This window comes from Diuraphis noxia, unplaced genomic scaffold, assembly GCF_037042655.1.
Source record: "Diuraphis noxia isolate RWA-SAM2 unplaced genomic scaffold, SU_Dnox_SAM2 contig0002, whole genome shotgun sequence".
Classification (NCBI taxonomy): Eukaryota; Metazoa; Arthropoda; class Insecta; order Hemiptera; family Aphididae; genus Diuraphis; species Diuraphis noxia.
In genome coordinates this window covers 39,906,598-39,927,048 of record NW_028301712.1, presented here as the reverse complement: position 1 = coordinate 39,927,048, position 20,451 = coordinate 39,906,598, and the positions used below count along the sequence as shown (strand labels likewise).

General features: G+C 27.9%; 4 protein-coding genes across 4 annotated transcripts in view; 2 read left to right on the top strand and 2 right to left on the bottom strand.

Moving 5' to 3' along the window:
• Window positions 1-1,330: 1,330 nt before the first annotated feature.
• Window positions 1,331-3,596, top strand: LOC107169991 (neuralized-like protein 2). The gene is made up of 2 exons (XM_015519971.2): window positions 1,331-2,524; window positions 2,919-3,596. Exons 1-2 carry the CDS (start codon window positions 1,861-1,863, stop codon window positions 3,032-3,034), a joined length of 780 nt encoding a protein of 259 aa, XP_015375457.1. The 5' UTR covers window positions 1,331-1,860; the 3' UTR covers window positions 3,035-3,596.
• Window positions 3,597-3,684: 88 nt separating this feature from the next.
• On the bottom strand, window positions 3,685-7,230 carry LOC107170595 (uncharacterized). Its single transcript, XM_015520755.2, has 8 exons — window positions 7,077-7,230; window positions 6,628-6,767; window positions 6,370-6,573; window positions 6,107-6,301; window positions 5,799-5,979; window positions 5,611-5,745; window positions 4,534-4,689; window positions 3,685-4,464 (listed from the first exon to the last, which is right to left on the bottom strand). The coding sequence occupies exons 2-8, from the start codon at window positions 6,679-6,681 to the stop codon at window positions 4,178-4,180; spliced, it is 1,212 nt and encodes a 403-aa protein (XP_015376241.1). The 5' UTR covers window positions 6,682-6,767; window positions 7,077-7,230; the 3' UTR covers window positions 3,685-4,177.
• A 777-nt stretch (window positions 7,231-8,007) lies between these two features.
• On the bottom strand, window positions 8,008-8,702 carry LOC149058443 (uncharacterized). Its single transcript, XM_089221695.1, has 3 exons — window positions 8,534-8,702; window positions 8,262-8,470; window positions 8,008-8,184 (listed from the first exon to the last, which is right to left on the bottom strand). Exons 1-3 carry the CDS (start codon window positions 8,628-8,630, stop codon window positions 8,089-8,091), a joined length of 402 nt encoding a protein of 133 aa, XP_089077821.1. The 5' UTR covers window positions 8,631-8,702; the 3' UTR covers window positions 8,008-8,088.
• A 6,950-nt stretch (window positions 8,703-15,652) lies between these two features.
• The window catches only part of LOC107169996 (protein Wnt-5b-like), a 66,260-nt gene continuing 61,461 nt past the window's right edge, over window positions 15,653-20,451 (top strand). Inside the window, exon 1 of the mRNA XM_015519975.2 lies at window positions 15,653-16,094. Coding sequence (XP_015375461.1) covers window positions 16,003-16,094 — 92 coding nt within the window. The 5' untranslated portion in view covers window positions 15,653-16,002. The remainder of the gene's footprint in view (window positions 16,095-20,451) is intronic.

The window sequence follows — 20,451 nt, the reverse complement described above, 5'->3', positions numbered from 1 at the left end:
AAATAAAAAAATTAGAGATATCGTGGCTATAATCACAGATATATACAATAATTACTATTGTTGTATCTGTGGCAGAGTGTCTATAATAATTATTAATTGTGATCGTCTTCAACTTGCAAGATTATATTATATTATTTTTTTTAATGGTCCGCACTCTGCAACCTTATTAGACATTAGTATAAAGAATAATTTTTATGACATTAATTTTTAGCTTTCTAGGCAATAAATCTATAAAAAAAAAAATAATTAACTAAAAAAAACTGCCTTATGAAATAATTTGCATTAATGTATATTTTAGTCTTTACTTACCCATGTTGAGCAAAATCAGTTTAGATTTTTTTTACAACTAGTTATTATTTATGACATAACTTAACTAGTTAAAAATGCTATCATATTTATTTAATTTCCGCTATTCAGTATTACTTTACTCAGATAGTCTGATTTAGATATTTAATTTATTAATTAATTTAATTATGTGATTATTTTTATAAATTTGTACACCTTTTTTCATTTGCATTAATCATAACTCCTTTGGCTTTTAGCTGTTTGTTTATTGCTTTCTGAAATATGCTTAATGTTACATCAGGTTAAAAACATGACTGAGAAGCCAAATGTCTCAGAAAAAACTGACAGGTTTGGCTTTGATGAACATTCATAGAAACATAACTATTATTGACACATCAAAAGTTGTAGAAAGATTTTCAAAGACCAAAAGAAAATTGGATTTTGTTATTTAAATATTATTTTATTATTATATATTTAATATAACTATTATTATATTAGGTGGTTATTTTAATATGCTTTTATATTTATATGTACCTATGTCAAGTTATTTTATTTGGTATATTGTTGATGTTGTTTTCAATAATTAATGTTGTGGGTTATGAAAGTTGGTAGAAATCAATTATTGAAGTTTAAGCAAGCGAAACGATCGAAAAATTTTGATCCGCCAATGTATTTATAATCTGTACACTGTCGTTTATGTACAAATTTTTTATAAGAACCTATGATTTGAGTTCAAATTTCGCCCTCCCCTGGAAGAAGAACTGAATACGCCCCTGCCCTATTACTAGCCGTATTTATTTTATTTTTGAGTTCACTACTTCTGACTTCAACAGTTCGAGTTCGACACAGTCCTCAATGAATAATAAGTGATCAATGATGTACTGGATACTACCATGTAACTATTAAGCAATGTTATAAGCTTAAAATACATCAATTAATGGATAAATGATGTATAATTCGTTACAGCTAGAAACCCGGACAAATTTTAAAACAGTGGGCGGGATCTTTGGTTATTGATAAGAAAATTGATTAGATAACAATAATTAGATTTAAACTTCAAAGAGCTGTCAGATTAACCATCACACGGTTGTGTTTATAGTGGTTGTTTTTTGATGTTGATGATATCTTTTGGGTTTCTGGTTGCTGCTTGGACATTAAGATTTAAGGTTCCGCGGTAGGGTACGCACTAGTGCACTACACGCGTGACGCTGAAGTGAGCTGTGTAGTAACTCGACTGCTAACTGTTACAATATAGTAACTTTGCATATCGTCGTCGCTACTATTGTAATTCGTCGTCTTTGTCGTGATTTCCGAGTGCTTTATAAATCGCGTGCCCGACAATATGACTCTGAGTTAGTGTGCCGACCACGGCCGCCGCCGCCAACGGTCGTCGTCTTTTTTGACGGGGGTGTGGTGCCGGTGGTGCGGCAGCCGCAGTCGGATTCATAGACAAGTATACTGCTCCCGCTCGGAGGAGAGACGCGGTCACGTGCGACCGGCACTCGTATTCATAATTAATAATATTATTGTCCCCGAGGGGCTGAAGTGCCTCTACGTCCGGCTGTCGCGATCGCCATGTCCGAGAAGCAGCCGTGCACATACCGGCAAACGCGTTTTCACCGATTCCACGGTTACAACCTGAGCCTGCACGAACAGGACACGGTAGCCCACCGGGAGATGAGCTTCGCCAACGCCATAGTGTTCAGTGAACAGTCTCTGTCGCCGGGCGAAGTGTTCCTCATCGAGATCGAGAGCAGCGAGAACGGCTGGTCCGGACACATACGACTGGGTCTGACACAGCTCGACCCAGACGCGCTGCAGCGCAGTGGCCATCTGTTGCCGCAGTGCGCTATACCGGACATGGTGTCCAACAAGACGATGGGTGAGTCGTGGATATGCGCGCTCACCAAACACCAGGCTTGGTACGACGCCAACTATCTTACTAATTACTTCCGGCTGGACGGTAATCATGTATTCACATCACGGGGTACGTTTCCGACCAGCATTCTGAAGTCGTCAGGCAACGAAAAAATGGACATCTTGCCGACAGACGTGGGCAGTCGGGTTGGCGTGTTGTATTTGCCCTGTGGACAGAACATGGCTGTCATGCATTTCATTATCAACGGTGAGTTTGTCGTTCCGCTATCGAGAACCATTCCGTATAATGACGGTCCTATCAGAGCAGTCATTGATGTGTACGGTGCCACTAAACGAGTCCGTGTAATACAAGTATACAATGGTAAGATGGCTGTTAATAATAAATAATGTATTCCTTGCGTAATGTTAACACATGTGTGGAGCTAGTTTAGTGACCGACAAAAAAATATCAATATGTGCACTTTACTTTTTCTATAAATTTCATCTAATGCATGTTATGGTTTTGTAAGTTTATAAAGATTAAATTTCAAGTGTTGTTTGTTAGACCTCATCTTCTTACTTTGTTGTTGTTTGGCTTATATATAATTTTGTTGAGACAATTATTTGAAATTTAGTTTTCACTAAAGGTATAGTTCTCAACATTAATGGTTCTATTAGCTTTATAGTTTTTTTTAATTTCTCTCAGATAAATATTAGTAACCGTATAATAACTCATGTATGTTAAATAATAATTATTAAACTATTTTTGTTTTTAGTTAATTCGTTGCAAAGTGCGTGCAGGGAGACTATTCTAAAGAATATCAAAGCAGCATCTGTATCAAAATTACCATTACCCAACGCTCTTAAAGAGTATCTCCTATATAAGACTTAATCGGTGATTACTACTCAGTTTTTAACCCTAATTTTAGTTTCCAAACTGTAATTGTATTTTTATTTTACCATTACTGTGCATTTTATAGTTAATTTTATTTATTTATTTTAACAGAATATTATGTGCAATACCCATATGATGTTTAATATATATTTTTTTGTTTTGTTTATCAAAAGTGTTGTTTATTATTTTATTATTCACTATAATAAATACTGTGTATAAAGTTTATTCTTGTAATAAAAAGTGATAATCTATAGTTACTGGAGAAATTAAAAATAATAATATGTATACATGGTAAAGAATTCATACTAAATTAAAAAAAAAACATAATGATTTGACTATACCTTATATTTTATAAACTGATATTTATTTAATTTAAAGATGTTATTCAGATAATTTTATACACATAAAATAGCTTTATGATATTCACTTTAATATTTGAATTAAAAATTATATATCTAAATAATGGTTTAGGTTTATGTGCCAACACGAATGAGTCATGAAGCTTTTGTTGGTACTACAAATAATAATACTTAATATATTATATATTAGTATATCTTAATTTGTGGTTGTTAATTATTTAGATGTTCATTAAATTTCATGCAAATAAATGTGATTGGTATTTTTAAAATAAAATACAAAGATGTGTATTATGGGCATAAGTTACATTTATTGAACCAGATATTTAACTAAAAATCTAAACAATATTGTAAAAATAATTAATAATACTTAAACATAACATACATTTTAATACACAAATCGACAATTGTAAAAACTGGAACAAATAATAAAAACCAGTTTTTTTTTTCAAAAGTGGTACATAAAAAACTAAAAATGGTATCCTTAAAACTAATCAATAATACATATCTAGATCGACCAAAAACGTTTGGTATATATAACATTATGACCAATTATTTTTTATGTTCAATAATAGGTTAATATTAAAATGAATACATTTTTATAAATAGGAAGTTTGAACAAAAGATTCGAACTACTACATATTTAAATTGTATTATTTTAAATTAAGTATAATTAAAAATAAATGAATACCAATAATTGTTAAAAATACAGTCTTAAAAAAAAATTTTTAAAATAAAAGTAATGAAGTTTGGAATGTTATAATTTTCAAATGTACACATAATTCTAAGAATCATTTGTATTACTACTTTCTGATATTTGTGCACTATTGATTTTAATATCAGGAGACGTCAGCAAATCTTTTTTGACCTGTAAACGTTGTTTGAATCCTGCATAAACTCTCCGTTGCTGTATTGGAGACTGTCCATTGTGTGTTATGTTACTTCGGATTTCTAAAGATTTTTGTGGTGGTATTTTTACCATTTTCTTGGAGGTTTGTAGAATATTATAAGGGCGGTATCGCACATTTATAGATTGATTTTTTGGTGATTTATTTTGAACTAAGCCTAAACCTAATTAATAAAATTAATACATTTTAATAATAATGAAATGTATTTATTATACAATAATTGAATGAATACCTGATAGTAATTGTGGTTTTGGAATATTTTGTTTCAATTGTTGTGGTTTTGTAGCTTTTGGACTGTTAGAGATTTTCACTTCATCACAAAGATCATTGTCATCTTCAATTATTTCAATATCAACATCATCATTTTTTTCGACTTTAATTTTATCAGCTAAAATTGTAATCATTAAAAAATTAAAAGATTTCACATAAAAATGTTGTATTTAGATTTTTTGTTTTTATACAATAACAAATTTAGTACTAGTGCTATATTAATATTCACATTATGTAGAGTTATGAGATGAAGATGTGTGATTCTGTATTATCTTTAGACTGGACACCAAATAGATTAAGAACATGTATACCGTTTGCAACATATCGTATTCAGCACAAAAATATAATTTAAAACTTATTTGTACTAATGATCAAAATTTAATATTCTCAGAATTGTTTTATTTCATTCGTGTTGATAACTTTAAGAGTACCAGAAAATACCAGAAAAAAATTCTAAAAGCTATACAGTTTTTTAAATTATCAATAATTTATTTGAAAACATTTTAATATTTCAAAGATATTAGAGTTATTTAAAATAAGTATTGAACAATAAATTGAACATAACTTGAGTACTGTGTACCTATATATTTAAAATAAGTTAAATTACAAATTTATCCAAAAGGCTAATTATGGACCATTAAAAAAAAAAAGTACATATTAAAAATAGTTGCAATTAAAATTACTGATCAAGTTATGGTATAGTGCATAAAACAACAATGCCTAATGGCATCATTCAGCATACTATGTAAAAACTTTTAAATGATACAAATCAGCATTGTACGCAGTAAATATGTTAAAAAACAAAAAGTGCAAAATACAATGTATATTATATTTTAAATCTATGAAGCTTGAAATAAGATTAGAGCTAATCACCAAACTTTAATCTCTATTGATACAATTTTTCAATTAAATTTCCTTATCAAAAGGTTTGATCATGTGACATTCATAACGAAATGTCTTAAACATAATTCAAAAATTGTAATTTGTGCTCTATTTATAATTGTCATGATTATTAAATGAAATATATATTTAATAATACTTGTTGGGTTAATAGGCAGAGTTTGTTGTCGCGAAGTGGTTGGAGAAATATAGTTTTCAATATTCTTATGTAAGTTGTCATCTATTTCTTCAAAATCATCATCAGCACCACTGTCTATTTTTAACTCGTCATCACCTAAGAATTAATTATTAATACTTGTATTTAAAATACACATTAACTAATCATACTCATATCAGAGTCGCTGGAAGTAACACGCTTAGCATTTTCAACAGAGTTATTCTCTCGTATTTTTCTTAAAGCTTCTGGAACTTTGTGAGGGGGAATGCCAGGAATATTAGGCATGTCAGGAATAAGCTCACATTCAAGGCCATTACTATCATCATCATCATCATCATCGTCATCTTCATCCTAAAACAAATTGAATAACACTTAGATAATTAAAATGTTATAGTCAGTATTTATGATTCATGAAAAATTGAACGTATGTAATTGTATATAAATTATAATACATTTATTACAAGTTATAAATGCTCACATCCATTATCCTCCCTCCATGTGTCATAAGTAATCTGAATTCTTCATCAGAAATATCATTATGTTTAAGTTTAATTCTAGGAGTGGACATAACTTTAAATTGTTTTGGTTGAGTATTTGTATTGGCCCCATCACTAACAGATGAATCAACAGATTTTGAACTTCTAGGACCTTCTCCTCCTCTTCTGTTTAGTTGCTAAAATTTTAAAATGCAATTAATAATTATTGAATAAGTTCAAATAGTAAAATTAATTAAGATTTTACAGCAATAATATTAGTGTTTGTCAGTGATTCGTGTGGTTCACTATATTCAGTGTATTTAAGTAATACTTGGTCCATGTCTGTACTAGCATATTGGTACAACTTGTTGGACTTGTTGAAGATAATGATTGCTACTTCACAGTCACATAATACACTTAACTCGTAAGCTTTCTTCATTACACCAAATTTGCGTTTATTAAAAGTCACCTATAAAATTTAATGATTAAAATTGAGTAATTGTGGAAGATTAATACTACATACATGACGGTTCCGTTCGTCCGTGATTTTGGATATACTAATTTTCTTTCGTCCCATGATGTACAATTAATAATGACAATTGATTATTTGATTATTTGATTATTAATAATGGAGCTATCTTGAATCTTCTAATTACAATTTACCTTAAATACAAAAATATAAAATATCAAGCAATAATAAATAAAAACGAAAAGTTTTGTGATAACAAAAATATGTAACACGTTTATAAAGCATGAAAATATCATAAAAAAAATAGTGATGGAGTTCTAACGTCCTGAAATTAATTTTATAGAACTCTACAGTTTGGTAGTTGGTACCAACCACCAACAATATTCAAGAACATCAGCTGAATACCAAGCATCAGCCATCAAGTAATATTATACTTGAATATTGAGAAATGTTTATGTCTAACATTTAAAAAATAAATATTTATAATAATCTTAGGAAAGTACCTGTACGAAAGTATTAAAATAGCTTCCTGAAATGTTTAAAATTAGAACTAGGTTTTGTAAAAATTAAAAATACAATCCGTAATACATAGTGCATGTTTTATTTTGATATTAAAGTATGTAAGGTTATCTTTCGTTCGGATTTTCAGACATTCTATAGAAAACTATTTCTAATAATTATTTCCATTTTATCCTCCAGTCCACCACTCATACAATATCCAAAGAGCTTATAAGTCTTAACGCAAAACTGGTGTTAACTGCGATAGCGAATTGATGATATACTGTGCAATTCTTACCATACTGTCACCAGAATTATAGATGGCGGCACTATATATATTAATATTCTATCTTGTCTAAATTTAATGCCCTGAGAAAGTGAGAACAATCAACGGTGAACCATGATGACGAATGTTGATCACGATAACGTATAACACGTATCACCATATAGAAATAATTGGTCTACAGAGTGAATAAAAATATGCACACAGTTTATCGTCAAAAATCAGTAATTCAGAGTTCAGATTAGGAAGAATTCAAGAATCACAACTAGCGCTCTCAATGTATGTAATTACAGTTTTTGTACGTATGTTTCAAAATAAATACACAGTTGTACTTTTCATGAAAATATTATACGTTGCTTATCAACAACTATTTTCGGGGACACGTAAACTCTCCCATGAGGCTATGACCGTGGCGTTCGTGTTGGGTTTTTTTTTATAGATAGCCTCACCGATAAAACACCACTGGGGGCGCTACGATCTCGGCACAGTTACGAGCCTACAAATGCCATAGATCCGGTGGCAAGTATTGCTGTTGCGGAGCTACCACTGTAAATGTTGTTTTTATGTCTACGTCTGCGATAAGATAACATTCAAATAATTACCACCTAAGTTTAAATATTATAATCATAATAAAATAATAAAACAATTAGGTATAATATAAAAAATTGAGTATTTTAATTTTTATAACTTGAATCTAAATTCTTAAGTGTATAAGTCAATAATATAATTAATTATTACAAAAAAAATTTTTTGCCGTACATAATAATTAAAAAATAAATTCTAAAAATATTGGAAAATCTAGTGTTCTTCATTTGCCTTGTTTTTGGCACCTGTAATAAAAAAAAAAAAAAACATATCTAATAAATGTATTGGAAATTGGAATGAAAATTTAATGTAGATGACATACGTCGAAAATTCTCTTTTGAGGTTTCATTTTACCCCTGTCCAATTTATTTTTTTGCTTCAATGGTACAGTTTCAATTTGTGAAGCAGTGATCGAAAAATGGATGGGTGCAACCAATTTTTTATTTATTTTCTGTAATTGTTCTTTTGGATTTATTTTTTTTAATGATTGCTCAATTTCTTTTAATATTTCGTATCTTAAGTTGTGTAAATCTAAAAAAAGAATTGGAAAATGTAATTAAATCACCATTTTTTAATTTAACTAATACTTGTTACCATCATCATTGTGTATTTGATTTTCCTTGTCTTTGCGTATTGTCTCCATTGGTTTATCGTCATCTTTAAGTGTTGGTTCGTCGTCTTTACATGTCATCTTTGTCTGTATACTATATCTGCGTGTGCTTTTAGTTGTTGTTGTTTGTCTACATTTTCTGTCGCCTTCTTGGTTAAGGAGGGAGAAGTTAATATTATAATTATACTCGAACTATACACAATACACTAATTATACAATTATGCACTAGGTAGTAACAAAATAAATGGGCACCTGCAGTATTAACGTCCAGATAATACAAGGTTGTAATAACAATAATAGCAAGACCATATTCGAAGTGACGGTCGATTGTAAATATGTATTAAAGATCATTGATATTAAAGATAAAGTTATTATATACGATACAGAAATTCCTAAACGTAGGTACAATGTTTAAATATTCATAGATAAAGTTCAATAAATTATTATTATTATTATAATTGTAGGACTTATATTAGAATACTATGGTTCTTGTATTAATCATTAAAAAAAGATATACATATTTAGATGAATATAAAAATTTAAGTTATACAAATAACAATACTCAATTTTATTATGATTATTATAATATTTAAATTCAGGCGGTAATTATTTGAATGTTATCTTATCACAGACGTAGACGTAAAAACCATGGATAAATCATGATAAAAACAACATTTACAGTGGTGGCTCCGCAACAGTAATACATGCCACCGGATATATGGCATTTGTAGGCTCGTGGCACAGTTTCAGTAGATGTCGCTGACCATACAATTTATAGAGTTGTTATATATTTTATAGTGTTATACATTAATTCTCAATTAGGCGCTAGATGCTAGAAATTAGAATGCTAGCTGATGTCCTTCTCACAGGCCGTAATCGAATTTTATGAACACTGTCTATTCTATCTAGACTTATTTTGATCAACCAAAAATTAACAGTCTACATAATACGACCTAAATTCTTGCTTAAGCTCTCATGCTTACTGATTGATGCGAATTCGAAAATGTTTTTTTTTTTTTTTTGAAAGAGAAATACTCCCTTTAGAGAGCATTGGACTTTAATTTTCAAAATTGTATTTAATACAGTTTTTAATATAATTAATTTTTAGAAGCTTTTGTTTTAAGCAATTTAATCAAGAATCTAATTCCAATGCACCCGTAGAAAATCATCCAAAATCAGACCATTCTAAGGGGCGTGCGAATTTTTCCTGTAAATCGTGTTTTCGTAAGAATCAAAAATGACTTTTCATTTTTGGTTGGCTAGTCCGTTGTGCGCGCCTGCATAATCTGGTAACCACTAACCATATGGCATATGGTATATCACGACTACACTCAGTTTTACTTAGTAATTATCATTCACGACTAACATAAGTACATATGCGGAGGCGACAAGATTGCATATTGCCTAAATTTTGGAAAATTTTAAACTTTGTTAAAAAGCCAAGCAGGGCATACATGGTTAGATCACGAAAATGTACTAGTATTATATAGGTGCAAATGGGGGGGCTTAGGGGGTATTAGCACCCCCAATTTTAAAATTAACTTTCTCAATTAATGTTCGTGTTTATATATCAAAAACTCATCCTTACAAAAAAAAAAAACTAAAATGAAGATAGCATAGCTTAAGCACTCATCTAAGTTTTTTTTATTGAAATTGCGCCTGTGCTATAGTATATAATATATGCGAATAATCAACATAAAATGAACCTATTTTAGCGTATATTATACCGTTTTCTAAAAACATAGATTATTTTCGTGCTATGTTAACTGAGATGGTTACTTTACTTCACTCATCAAAGATTTAAATACTTCTAATTTCTAAAGCATTAAGCATAGTCATATAATATTACTTTAAAATTAATATGTTTAAATACATACAATTATAAGTCATATATAATTAACTACTCATTAAAAATTCGATTCATGTACTAATGATATTGCGATAGCTCTTCTTTATGGCATATCACTGCTTCTATTATACTATTATCAATGCTAACTATAACTCATTACCAGTAATTATTAAATTTGTTATCGTTGATAAATAATACTCAAAAAATAAAAAATATAATATTTAATTTAATTTAAAAATTAAATTCATAAATATTTACAGAGAATTTATTACAGTAGCGTACTTTAGTATGTAGAATCTTACATTTCCCGATCTCCAGGGTAACGTATTTAACTACCACCATTGATTTTATAGTAAAATATATTGTAAAATCAATGATAACTCTATTTCAGACACTGCGACCGTTCGTGATGGACTAATAAGCTATGCAGATATTGTTTTAAACCATACATTTTATAATATAAATTTGCGTTTAAAATGACAGAAAATTTTTATTCTAAATTATTTTATTAACCATAAAGTAAAATAAGATTTTCATAAGCTTTTGAAGTTCATATTTTTACAACATTGTCAAATAAGTGGTGTATATAGATTTTTTTGTGGGGGGAGGGGGTAGTAAGATATTAATTGTTTTGCATTTTGTGAGTCCTCTTTGAATACGCCACTGTATCCAACTCCCTCGATTTCTCATGTATAGTAATTTTCTTATTTTGTTGCAATTTCAAAAAACGAATAATCATATAGATACTTGAAATTTCCACCATATTATATGTTTATTTTATCATTTTATATACTTCCTAAAATTTTCAATATATTTTGACTTCTTTTGAGCAGCTTGCGGGCATATATTCATTCAATAATTATTTCAATAAACATTTTCAAATTATGTTTTGGTTAAAAATTTGAAAATGTTCAATTTTTGTAGCTAAGAATTGAAAAAATTATACAACGTTGCACAGTAAATGTTCGCATCTATATAGGTAATATTAAATTTTGGTTGCTTGACTTGGACTACATGCAGCCCGATACCTGAGTGCAGGTTTTATCCCAGCAAAACAGTTTCATCCATGTTATAAATGTTACGGGTGTTGCGTCCTTAAATGCGTACATATTATTAGGCAAAAGTGCAAAACCCTAGCTGCATAACGTGCAATAGTGCAAAATAATTTGAAAATTGCCTTATTTATATTGATTGATACAATCAAGTCGGTAAATTGTTGATAAAAGGTTAGGCTAGATGGTCGAATTTATTGTAAAACAATAACAATACATAGCCGTGAAATATTTGTTATAATGTATAGGAATTAGGAGGTTTTGACTTTCATAAGTGTCCAGGTACACTGTATCTAGTCTTCTTACCTCGTCGTTGAGTAGGTCACTGTAATGAATGTGTTAAATTCAAACTTAAAATGATTAATTGTTCTTATTGTAAAACGTATCCAACCGGATATGGTTTGTCAGTCATATATTTTCTATTTTGCTATTTGTAACAAATATATATATATACCTAGTCAGTATTCAGTGCACAATGATTAAATATAATATGGATTTTAGAAGCTTATAATTTAAAAGTATGGGAAATACCTATTATATTGAGATATCACCTTATCGGTGTAAAATCATGTTGTAATAAAATTATAATCTTCAAAGCAATATCATATCTATCCATTTTGTATACCAATTAATTTCTCATCATGTTTATATAGGTTGAATTCATTTTCAGCGGTTATCGTGCTTTGTGACTAATAGTTTTCTGAAATATTAAATATTATTTCGTTAAGTACGAATAGTGAAATTAGTGTAATTTGTAGTCAAAGAAAAATGAACAAACATTTTTTTTTTAAAAATTCAAGTATTCAAGTATAATTTGTAAGTTTCTAAATATTCTTATTTTAAATCTGAGGAAATCGGATAGAAATAATGCATCAATAAATCGATCATAACTTATTTTATTTATGATAACTTATTACATCAATCACTTACATTGATTATGTATTTTTAATCACTTTTTTCACAAGAAACCGGAGAAATAATGCTCGTATTCGCATGAAACAAGGAAACCAAAATTTATATTCAACGAGATATTATCAGTATAAAACGAAAAGGACAATTATGTTATTGACCGTTCCCTAAAAATAACAAAACACGAATTAGTTATCAATTATTTAATATCAGCATCGATTTTAACAATATGTAAATTGTCATATAATTAATTATATGAAGTAAATTTTGATCATTGATTTTGAAATTTAAATTTATTTAGGTGCTTGTGAGATCATAATTAATAAAGTAAATAATATAATAATTGTTGTTAAGTGTCGTTTTCATTAGTCAGTCATGTAAATACATGTACTTATAAATAATATTTAAACCATAAATATATAAAAATAGGTATCTAAAATAATATTGTAATATATCTACCCATATATTCAATATTTTTATTAAAACTTCATTAGTTATAACATAGCTATCGCTATCACAATATACAGACAAATTGTTATTATTTACGAAAAATTTTCAAATTGTTAATTTTAATATTATTTTAGAACCATATTTTTTAAAAAATATTTTAATTTAAGGTCCTTTAAAATTGAAAATTGAAAATCGACTTCCTAAAGAGCCAAGTTATTTTGTCATAGAATTTAACAATTATTATATTAAAAATTAAAATAAGACTTACAGAATTATGTGTAATTTAGCACTGCTTATTTGCCTAAAATGTACGAAAAATACGTGCGATGCGATCCCCATATAACAATAATCAAGTCGATACTAAAATATGTCATACCGGTACGCCACGCCGCAGCCGTCACGCTTCGCCACATATATACATCCGAATTGTGTGACCTATGAATAGGTTCTTGCCTTCTTGGTAACTATTTATCGCTTAAAGTTAATCTAAATATTTAAAATATCATTAAGTATATCTAATTTATAATAATATTTGTGATGATGAAAAGTTTTAATTTTCGTATAAATTGAATCTACTCACTACTGTATTAATGCAACCACAACTTGCGTAATTTTCTCGAACGTAAATTATTAAGACGCTGGAGTCTGGATGAGTCATAATATGGTCACTCCGAATAACGCTATTTCCGGTTTTAAATGCAATTTTAGTAGTTTGATTCTGGTTTTCACAATAATTGTTGAAAAAAAATGATATTGTTGTAAAAGTTCAGAATATAAATCAAAATATTCATAATAAGCATATTATTTTTTTTTTAATTTCACAAATTCTAACATTTTATGCAAGTTGCTTAAAAACAATTTTTAATTTGACATATACTTTATAATTATAAAAAATATCTCACCTGAGATTTCAGGGGGGGGGCTTAAGCCCAAAAGTCCACCCCTGGAGGCCTGGATACGACACTTAAATATGGTATAAATAATAATATTCAAAAATATTTCATTGTAAAAATAATAACGGTTTCAACTAATTGTTAAAAGGTACACCGCAATTATTAGTACCTATTATAAGTTATTTTATTTAATTAAAACACAATATTTACTGTTAGTGGTTATTTGTATATAGATCATATTATATATACTTCAATAATTGTATTAAAATATAATAACACAATTTATTCTTGGTTTATTTGAGAGTTATGAGCTGCAGAACTATATTGCTTGAAAAATTTGGGGTTGATAAAGTAATACGATGATACATTGACAAAATATACTACTTATACCTTCTAGTGATATATTTACTTCATATTCGGTATGTTCCAGTAACTATCGATAATTAGTGCTTTGTAGTAGTAAGTTGTAGTTTCAATTTATAACTATTAAGTCTAAAATTATTTATTTGCAAATATTATTAAATTAGTGTTATATTTTAAATGCAATTACAACTTATTCTTTTAGTAATATTTTTTTATAACATATTTATATAATACTAATCGCTTTAGTTATTTTTTTTATTCATTTCAAATTCTTCAAACAATACAAATTCTAATGGTTCAAAACTAAACTAAATTAGCAATTACATAGAAGATCAACTGTTTAGCTTCTGCGCAAATACTCGTACTTTTCAATGTTATATATGGTACATTTAAAATTACCTACTATATTATAATAATATAATACAGAGGGAGAAAAAATGATTGTCATTGAACAGTCGTTTTGGGCGGCACACGTTGTTCCCTTTATCGATTCACGTTTACCATACATAATACAAATCTCTCGATCTTTTTTCCCCATTATCCATAGCCCACCATGTGGGGGGCCGTTCATAATTTGTATAATAACTTCTTTATTCTTGTCCGTGGACTCCCAAATTAGACCGTGTCGATGATATCCTCCCCGCTGTGCATTTTTTCTTTCATCCCCGACTATATATTATGTGTAGGTATACTAGACAGGTGGGCTTATTAAGTATTAAACAGTGTGGTTGATAATATTGGCAGTGAAACATACATGAGCAGCATTGATCAAACAAGTATCTATAATATTTAAGGCATTTTAAATATTAAAATATTAAGACGATTTAGTATTAGGTATTATTTCCCATAAAAAATGCATTGTACCAACTTAATTATATCAAATATAATAACAAATATTGAACAACAATTTTTATTATATAAATTAAAATAAGTTTAAATTTTTAAATTTTTGCCTTTAATAAGAAGTATTGGAGTATCAGGGTTATGATAGAAATATAGAATACATGATAGTATAGATGATATAATATAGGATTTAAATGCGATAAGGCAGAACTATCAAGAAATACAATTTTTATTTTTATTAATTTAAAGTTTAAAGTTCTTTAAGGTTAAACAACAACTTCATAAATTATACGAAAATTGTAAGTAGTAATAGATAGGTTATTTTTAATTGAAGTAATTTTCAATACTTTATTTGCATTAATTGAAAAAAAAGATGTAAAAAATTTAAGAAATTTAAAAGTCTGTATTCTATACTTCCACATATTATAATACTGAAATAGTTAGATGAATATTGTTTTGTGCTTATACAAGTAATAATAAGATCAAAAATATCTTTAAATTTCGTTAATGTTGTGAATTTTATTTACAACATTATATTATATTTTATTTTTGAGAATTTCTATACGCAGTATAATAAAAGTCTTATTAATTCAAGGTATTCTGAACCGTAATTATATTTGTTGAAGTGCGACCGTTTTTGATAACGAGAGCAAAATCTTGTATGGAGGGGGTTAAGGGGTTGTGAAAAAAACAACATGGGAGGGACCCGACCGCCGGTTTCTAATTCAGTGTTCTTTCAGACGGTAACGCCTCTTCACGGACCATTGTGAATGCAATGCAGTACGACGGTGCGGTGCGTCTTTTTAGTTCGTTTCATTCGTTCTTCTAAATTTTATCTTTAAATAAAACATTTTTATTTATATATTTATTAATATATATATATATACACATTAGACATGCGCATAAATTTAAAAATATAAATATAATATATTTTACAAATATTTAAGTTACATTAGGTATACAACGTATAGTGATTTTTGTGATTTTTCAAATATGAATGTATGGAAAGCTCACCGTGTAATATTATAGTGATTTAACGTTGTGCGATAATCAATATGTTCGATTAAAAATTGTGGCCGAGACACGATTCAGGCATGAATATTAATTTCGTTGTGTTTATTTGTGTCTTACTCATTGTTAACGGCGTTACACGAACGTATGCCGGACATGCTTCAAGTATAAAATCGTAAGTGAAAATAAAATACTATTTATTATTAAATTATCTTGATGTAAATTTCATCTTAAATTATAAATTTTTATTTACACCATAATCTAAAAATTAATAATAATAAAAAAAAATAGTCATCAACATTATTCTTTAGAAGAGAAACCATAGGTACCTACACTTTAATTATCATTTCCAACCTCTTAAATTATTTACCTCACCTGACTTACCCTACGGGCATATATCCCCTTTTAATAAAATAAAATAAAATATTTTTTCTGGTGTTATGTAGTTGTTTGAATGTTTTAACATCCACCAATTTAAATCTAAAGATTTATAATTTACATGACTATTATTTTAATTATTAAATTATATTGAACGAGAAATTGAATAGGTATAATATAATAATATAATAATATTTTAGGTAGGTTAATCAATATTGGATATAAATAATAAAATAATTCTTTGCTTATCAGCTGGAATGTATGAGTAAGCTAAATATATCTAACGGTGTTCCCAAAGTTTAATATGCAATAACTAATTACATACATTTTTATCTTAATATTTTTATAGTTACAGATTACATTTATGTATGATAAATAAAGATTAATCAGAAATCACTAACGATATATTTTATCCTAAAAATGAATTTTAAATTAGTTGCTAAAATTGTATAATTAAAACTTTGACTAACTTAATCATTATTTGATGAATGTTTTTATTCGTTAGTTATCCATCAACTATAAATTATAATTGCATAGAATCTAGGATTAAACTTAATACTTATCCTAAATGTATACGCTAGACAAAAAATACTTTTATTTTAATTTAAATAAAATATGAGTATATACTTAGAGTAATAATAGTTTTACGTTTAAACCAACAATTTAAAGTCTAAAATAAATTAAAACATCTTACCTATCGATATTTAGCATTTAAAAAAATTATTGAAATCATTAATGATAGTATTTTTATATTTAATTGTTAAAGCTAAGAAAATAATTTCCATTGTATCATCAAATTGCGAGTTAATGATTCGTATAGATTTTATTTTAGTTTCTGATAAAAAGAAGATTCTGTTATTTTATTTTAAACAATAATAGTTACCTAATAATAAAAATGAAAATTATTTTACAATAATATTTTAAATTATATAAATATAAGTACATGTTAATAGTTATTTTTATGATTTGTTTCAAATATAAGTGTCTAAAAAATAGTTTAATCGTTTTGAATTAATTTTTTATTCTTTCAAATTTTACACTACAAAGTAATGTAAATTAATAAATTATCTAACAATCATAATTCTGTATAGCACATTTTACATACTTTATCGTAAAGTTTTTTAAATTTTTTATTAAATTTAAATTTTATAATACATTGTCAATGAAAAATACTTCTTAATATATTAAAGAATCCCACCCTCACTCTAAAACCACAATTTTATCATTTATTTTCTCAACATTAGGATATAAATTTTATTCCAATGAAATTGTTATGCGTTATTATTTTCGAAATTGCTTTTAAATAATACTATACCTACTTATACCCTAAACTCAATAAAAATTTTACCGTTATTATAAGTTCTGATTTTTGAGGTTGGAGGAAGGGACCCAAATGCCATCAATCAACCTAAAGGGGGTCACAAATGGATCTTAAATGATTAAAATCATGCGTGTAATTATGCCAGAAGACCTGTAATTATGAGTAGGAATGTGTGTATATATACAAGTCATAAGGGCCGCCATGCCATATTTTGGAAGGAGATATTATATTGTAAAAATACATTTAGGAATATCTCATTGTAAGCAGGGGAACTACCTTCTAATATACGGCAAATTATAATTATTATCATTTTTTTTTATAAGTGTGTTAATTTTCTTTCGTCTAGACCCACCAAACTACTAAAGCGTATAAAATGACTGAAAACCGTATAGATATAACACAAAGGTACCTTAGTACCTCTATATAATCGTCGGCATGCACAATGGAAAAAAATAGGGTACACTTTGTTAAACATATTATACGTAGTATGTAGTATATACATACAACAATACACAAACATACTTATATATATGGTCATATATTATAATATATTTTATTGTTGTCATGCTGGCTTCCAGAAAGGAAGGGGGAAGTGTAAAAAAATAATATCTGTCCGGTCGATCTGCATTGTTGAGTTCTTTTATGCACTCCATTCATGGTTTTTGGCACAAACCCTTTTTCCGCTAAGAAGTTATATTATTGAATTACCGTAAACCGATACGTCTAATCTTCTTCTTCGGCTGTGTGCTCAGCTTCTACGCTTCTACCACACCAGTTTCGGAATTTTTTCTACCTTTTTATTCGTTCTCAGCAATCATTTGAACCGGATTTCTATCGTTGCAAAACGATCATTTAGAAACCCGATCCGTATATAAATGCGTATGAAAAAAACGGCATTAAGGCCGCAGACACAATTAACTCTATTCAACTGTCTACGGAACTTCTGTTTACCCGCGCGTCCGCTATTTTCTGAATGCAAGCTTTTAAGCCCGCGAATGTAGATACATATTTGATTTGCATTCGGAATACAATGAAGTACCTTTCTATAGTACTGTTTAATTAGTATTTTAATTGACCTCCTATAATACATATAGGTACTGTATACGTCATGTACATTATATACACACATAAAATATGTAAGTGTGTGTATTTGAAATATGTTTCAAAATAAATGTACCCGTAGGCTTTATAAGACCACACACATATAGTTGCTATTCAAAATACTACGTATTATTATATTTCAAATGATATGTTAAAACGAATTTATAAAATATATTATATATATATATAATAACACTAAAATTAACTAAGAGGATCATTTTTAATTATTTCTACTGAATCATTTAGTGATGAATCAATTTCTTAGTGTCTCGAAAAATCGTTATAATTTGGAATTCAAGCATAATATGCACTGGGTAAGAAAATTTTTAGTATATTTTGGGGTTTCTACAATTCTACGACTGTAGACTGCATATTAACAATTAATAACTAAATTAATTTTTATTTGGTGGATACATCATACATTATATTATATTGGTATACAAGAGAATATAACGTAAAAAAGTAATAAATGTTATTGATCATAGCTAGGCATGTATCTTATAATTTTTGTTATATCTAATCAATATTTTAATTTTTTTAATACTTTTATAGTAAACAAACATACTAAATAATAATTAAAAAAAAAATAACCTAAGTTATTAGCCACATAGCTACATAGTTAGTTAATTATATTTGTCAGTTCTGTCTGTTATATTCTGTATAGCGATAATTTAAATGCAAATCATTTTTATAGCGTAGGATGTAGATATAGGTGTTATATATTTACTTGGACAACTTCAGAATACAGGTATAATCTAAATAATCAAGAGGTGTCAATTGCATCACTTAATTTAAAAGGTTCCTATTTATGTTTTAGGTGCAGCACTTACCTTAAATAGGTACAGTACCTGTTAAATGTACCTGTAATATATTTAACATGGTTAAAAAACGTTAATTTCTTAGGTTAAACAAATAGAGGCGTGAACATCATTTGTTGTGGGAAAGAAAACAAATGAAAATCTAATGATCTCTGAGAAAACATCTATTTTTATTTATTTTTTATTAAAAAGTAAATAAGAAGTGATACTTTTTAAATATGTTATGGAAATATGTTCGCTCTAGGGCAATTGAAAATCATAGAATATTGACGATCACGAGTATCAACAATATATTATTTAGATTTCACCCAAATTACTACAGTTTCATTAATTCAATTTAGTAGGTATTTATTTTAACATTTATATAATATTTTTATTATGAAGTTAAGTATAATATTAAAAGTTTCTAAGATTGTTTTAAAATGGATTACTTGCTCCAAGATAAGAAAGCAATATTATGTTATTAAATTTGAAAATTGTGCTCCTAAAAAAAAGCAATTAATTAATTTAGATTAAATTTGTTTTACGAGATTACTTGTAGATCTTTAAAGAAGGTTATGAAGTATGTTTTCCCCTTTACATTTATTATAGTGCGAAATCTTAAGCTTTTAATTAAGTACTGTCCAAGTTTATTGGTACCTATATTACGTTTAATTTAATATATTCATGCTTACATTTAGATGTTAGCAGACTATTGCCAATTTGATTGTTTAGATTTCTAATCAAACCAATAGAGTATAACACCTAACCACCATTATAAGACCTTAAAAAAAATATCATTAAATTCAATTAAATTCGATTAGGTAGCATATTTATTATTTTATGGGTTCTGCTAATGATAATATGCATAAAGCGCACAACAAAAACACGTCTGGAAATATTGTAAAACGATAATTTGATTATTATTTTTGAAA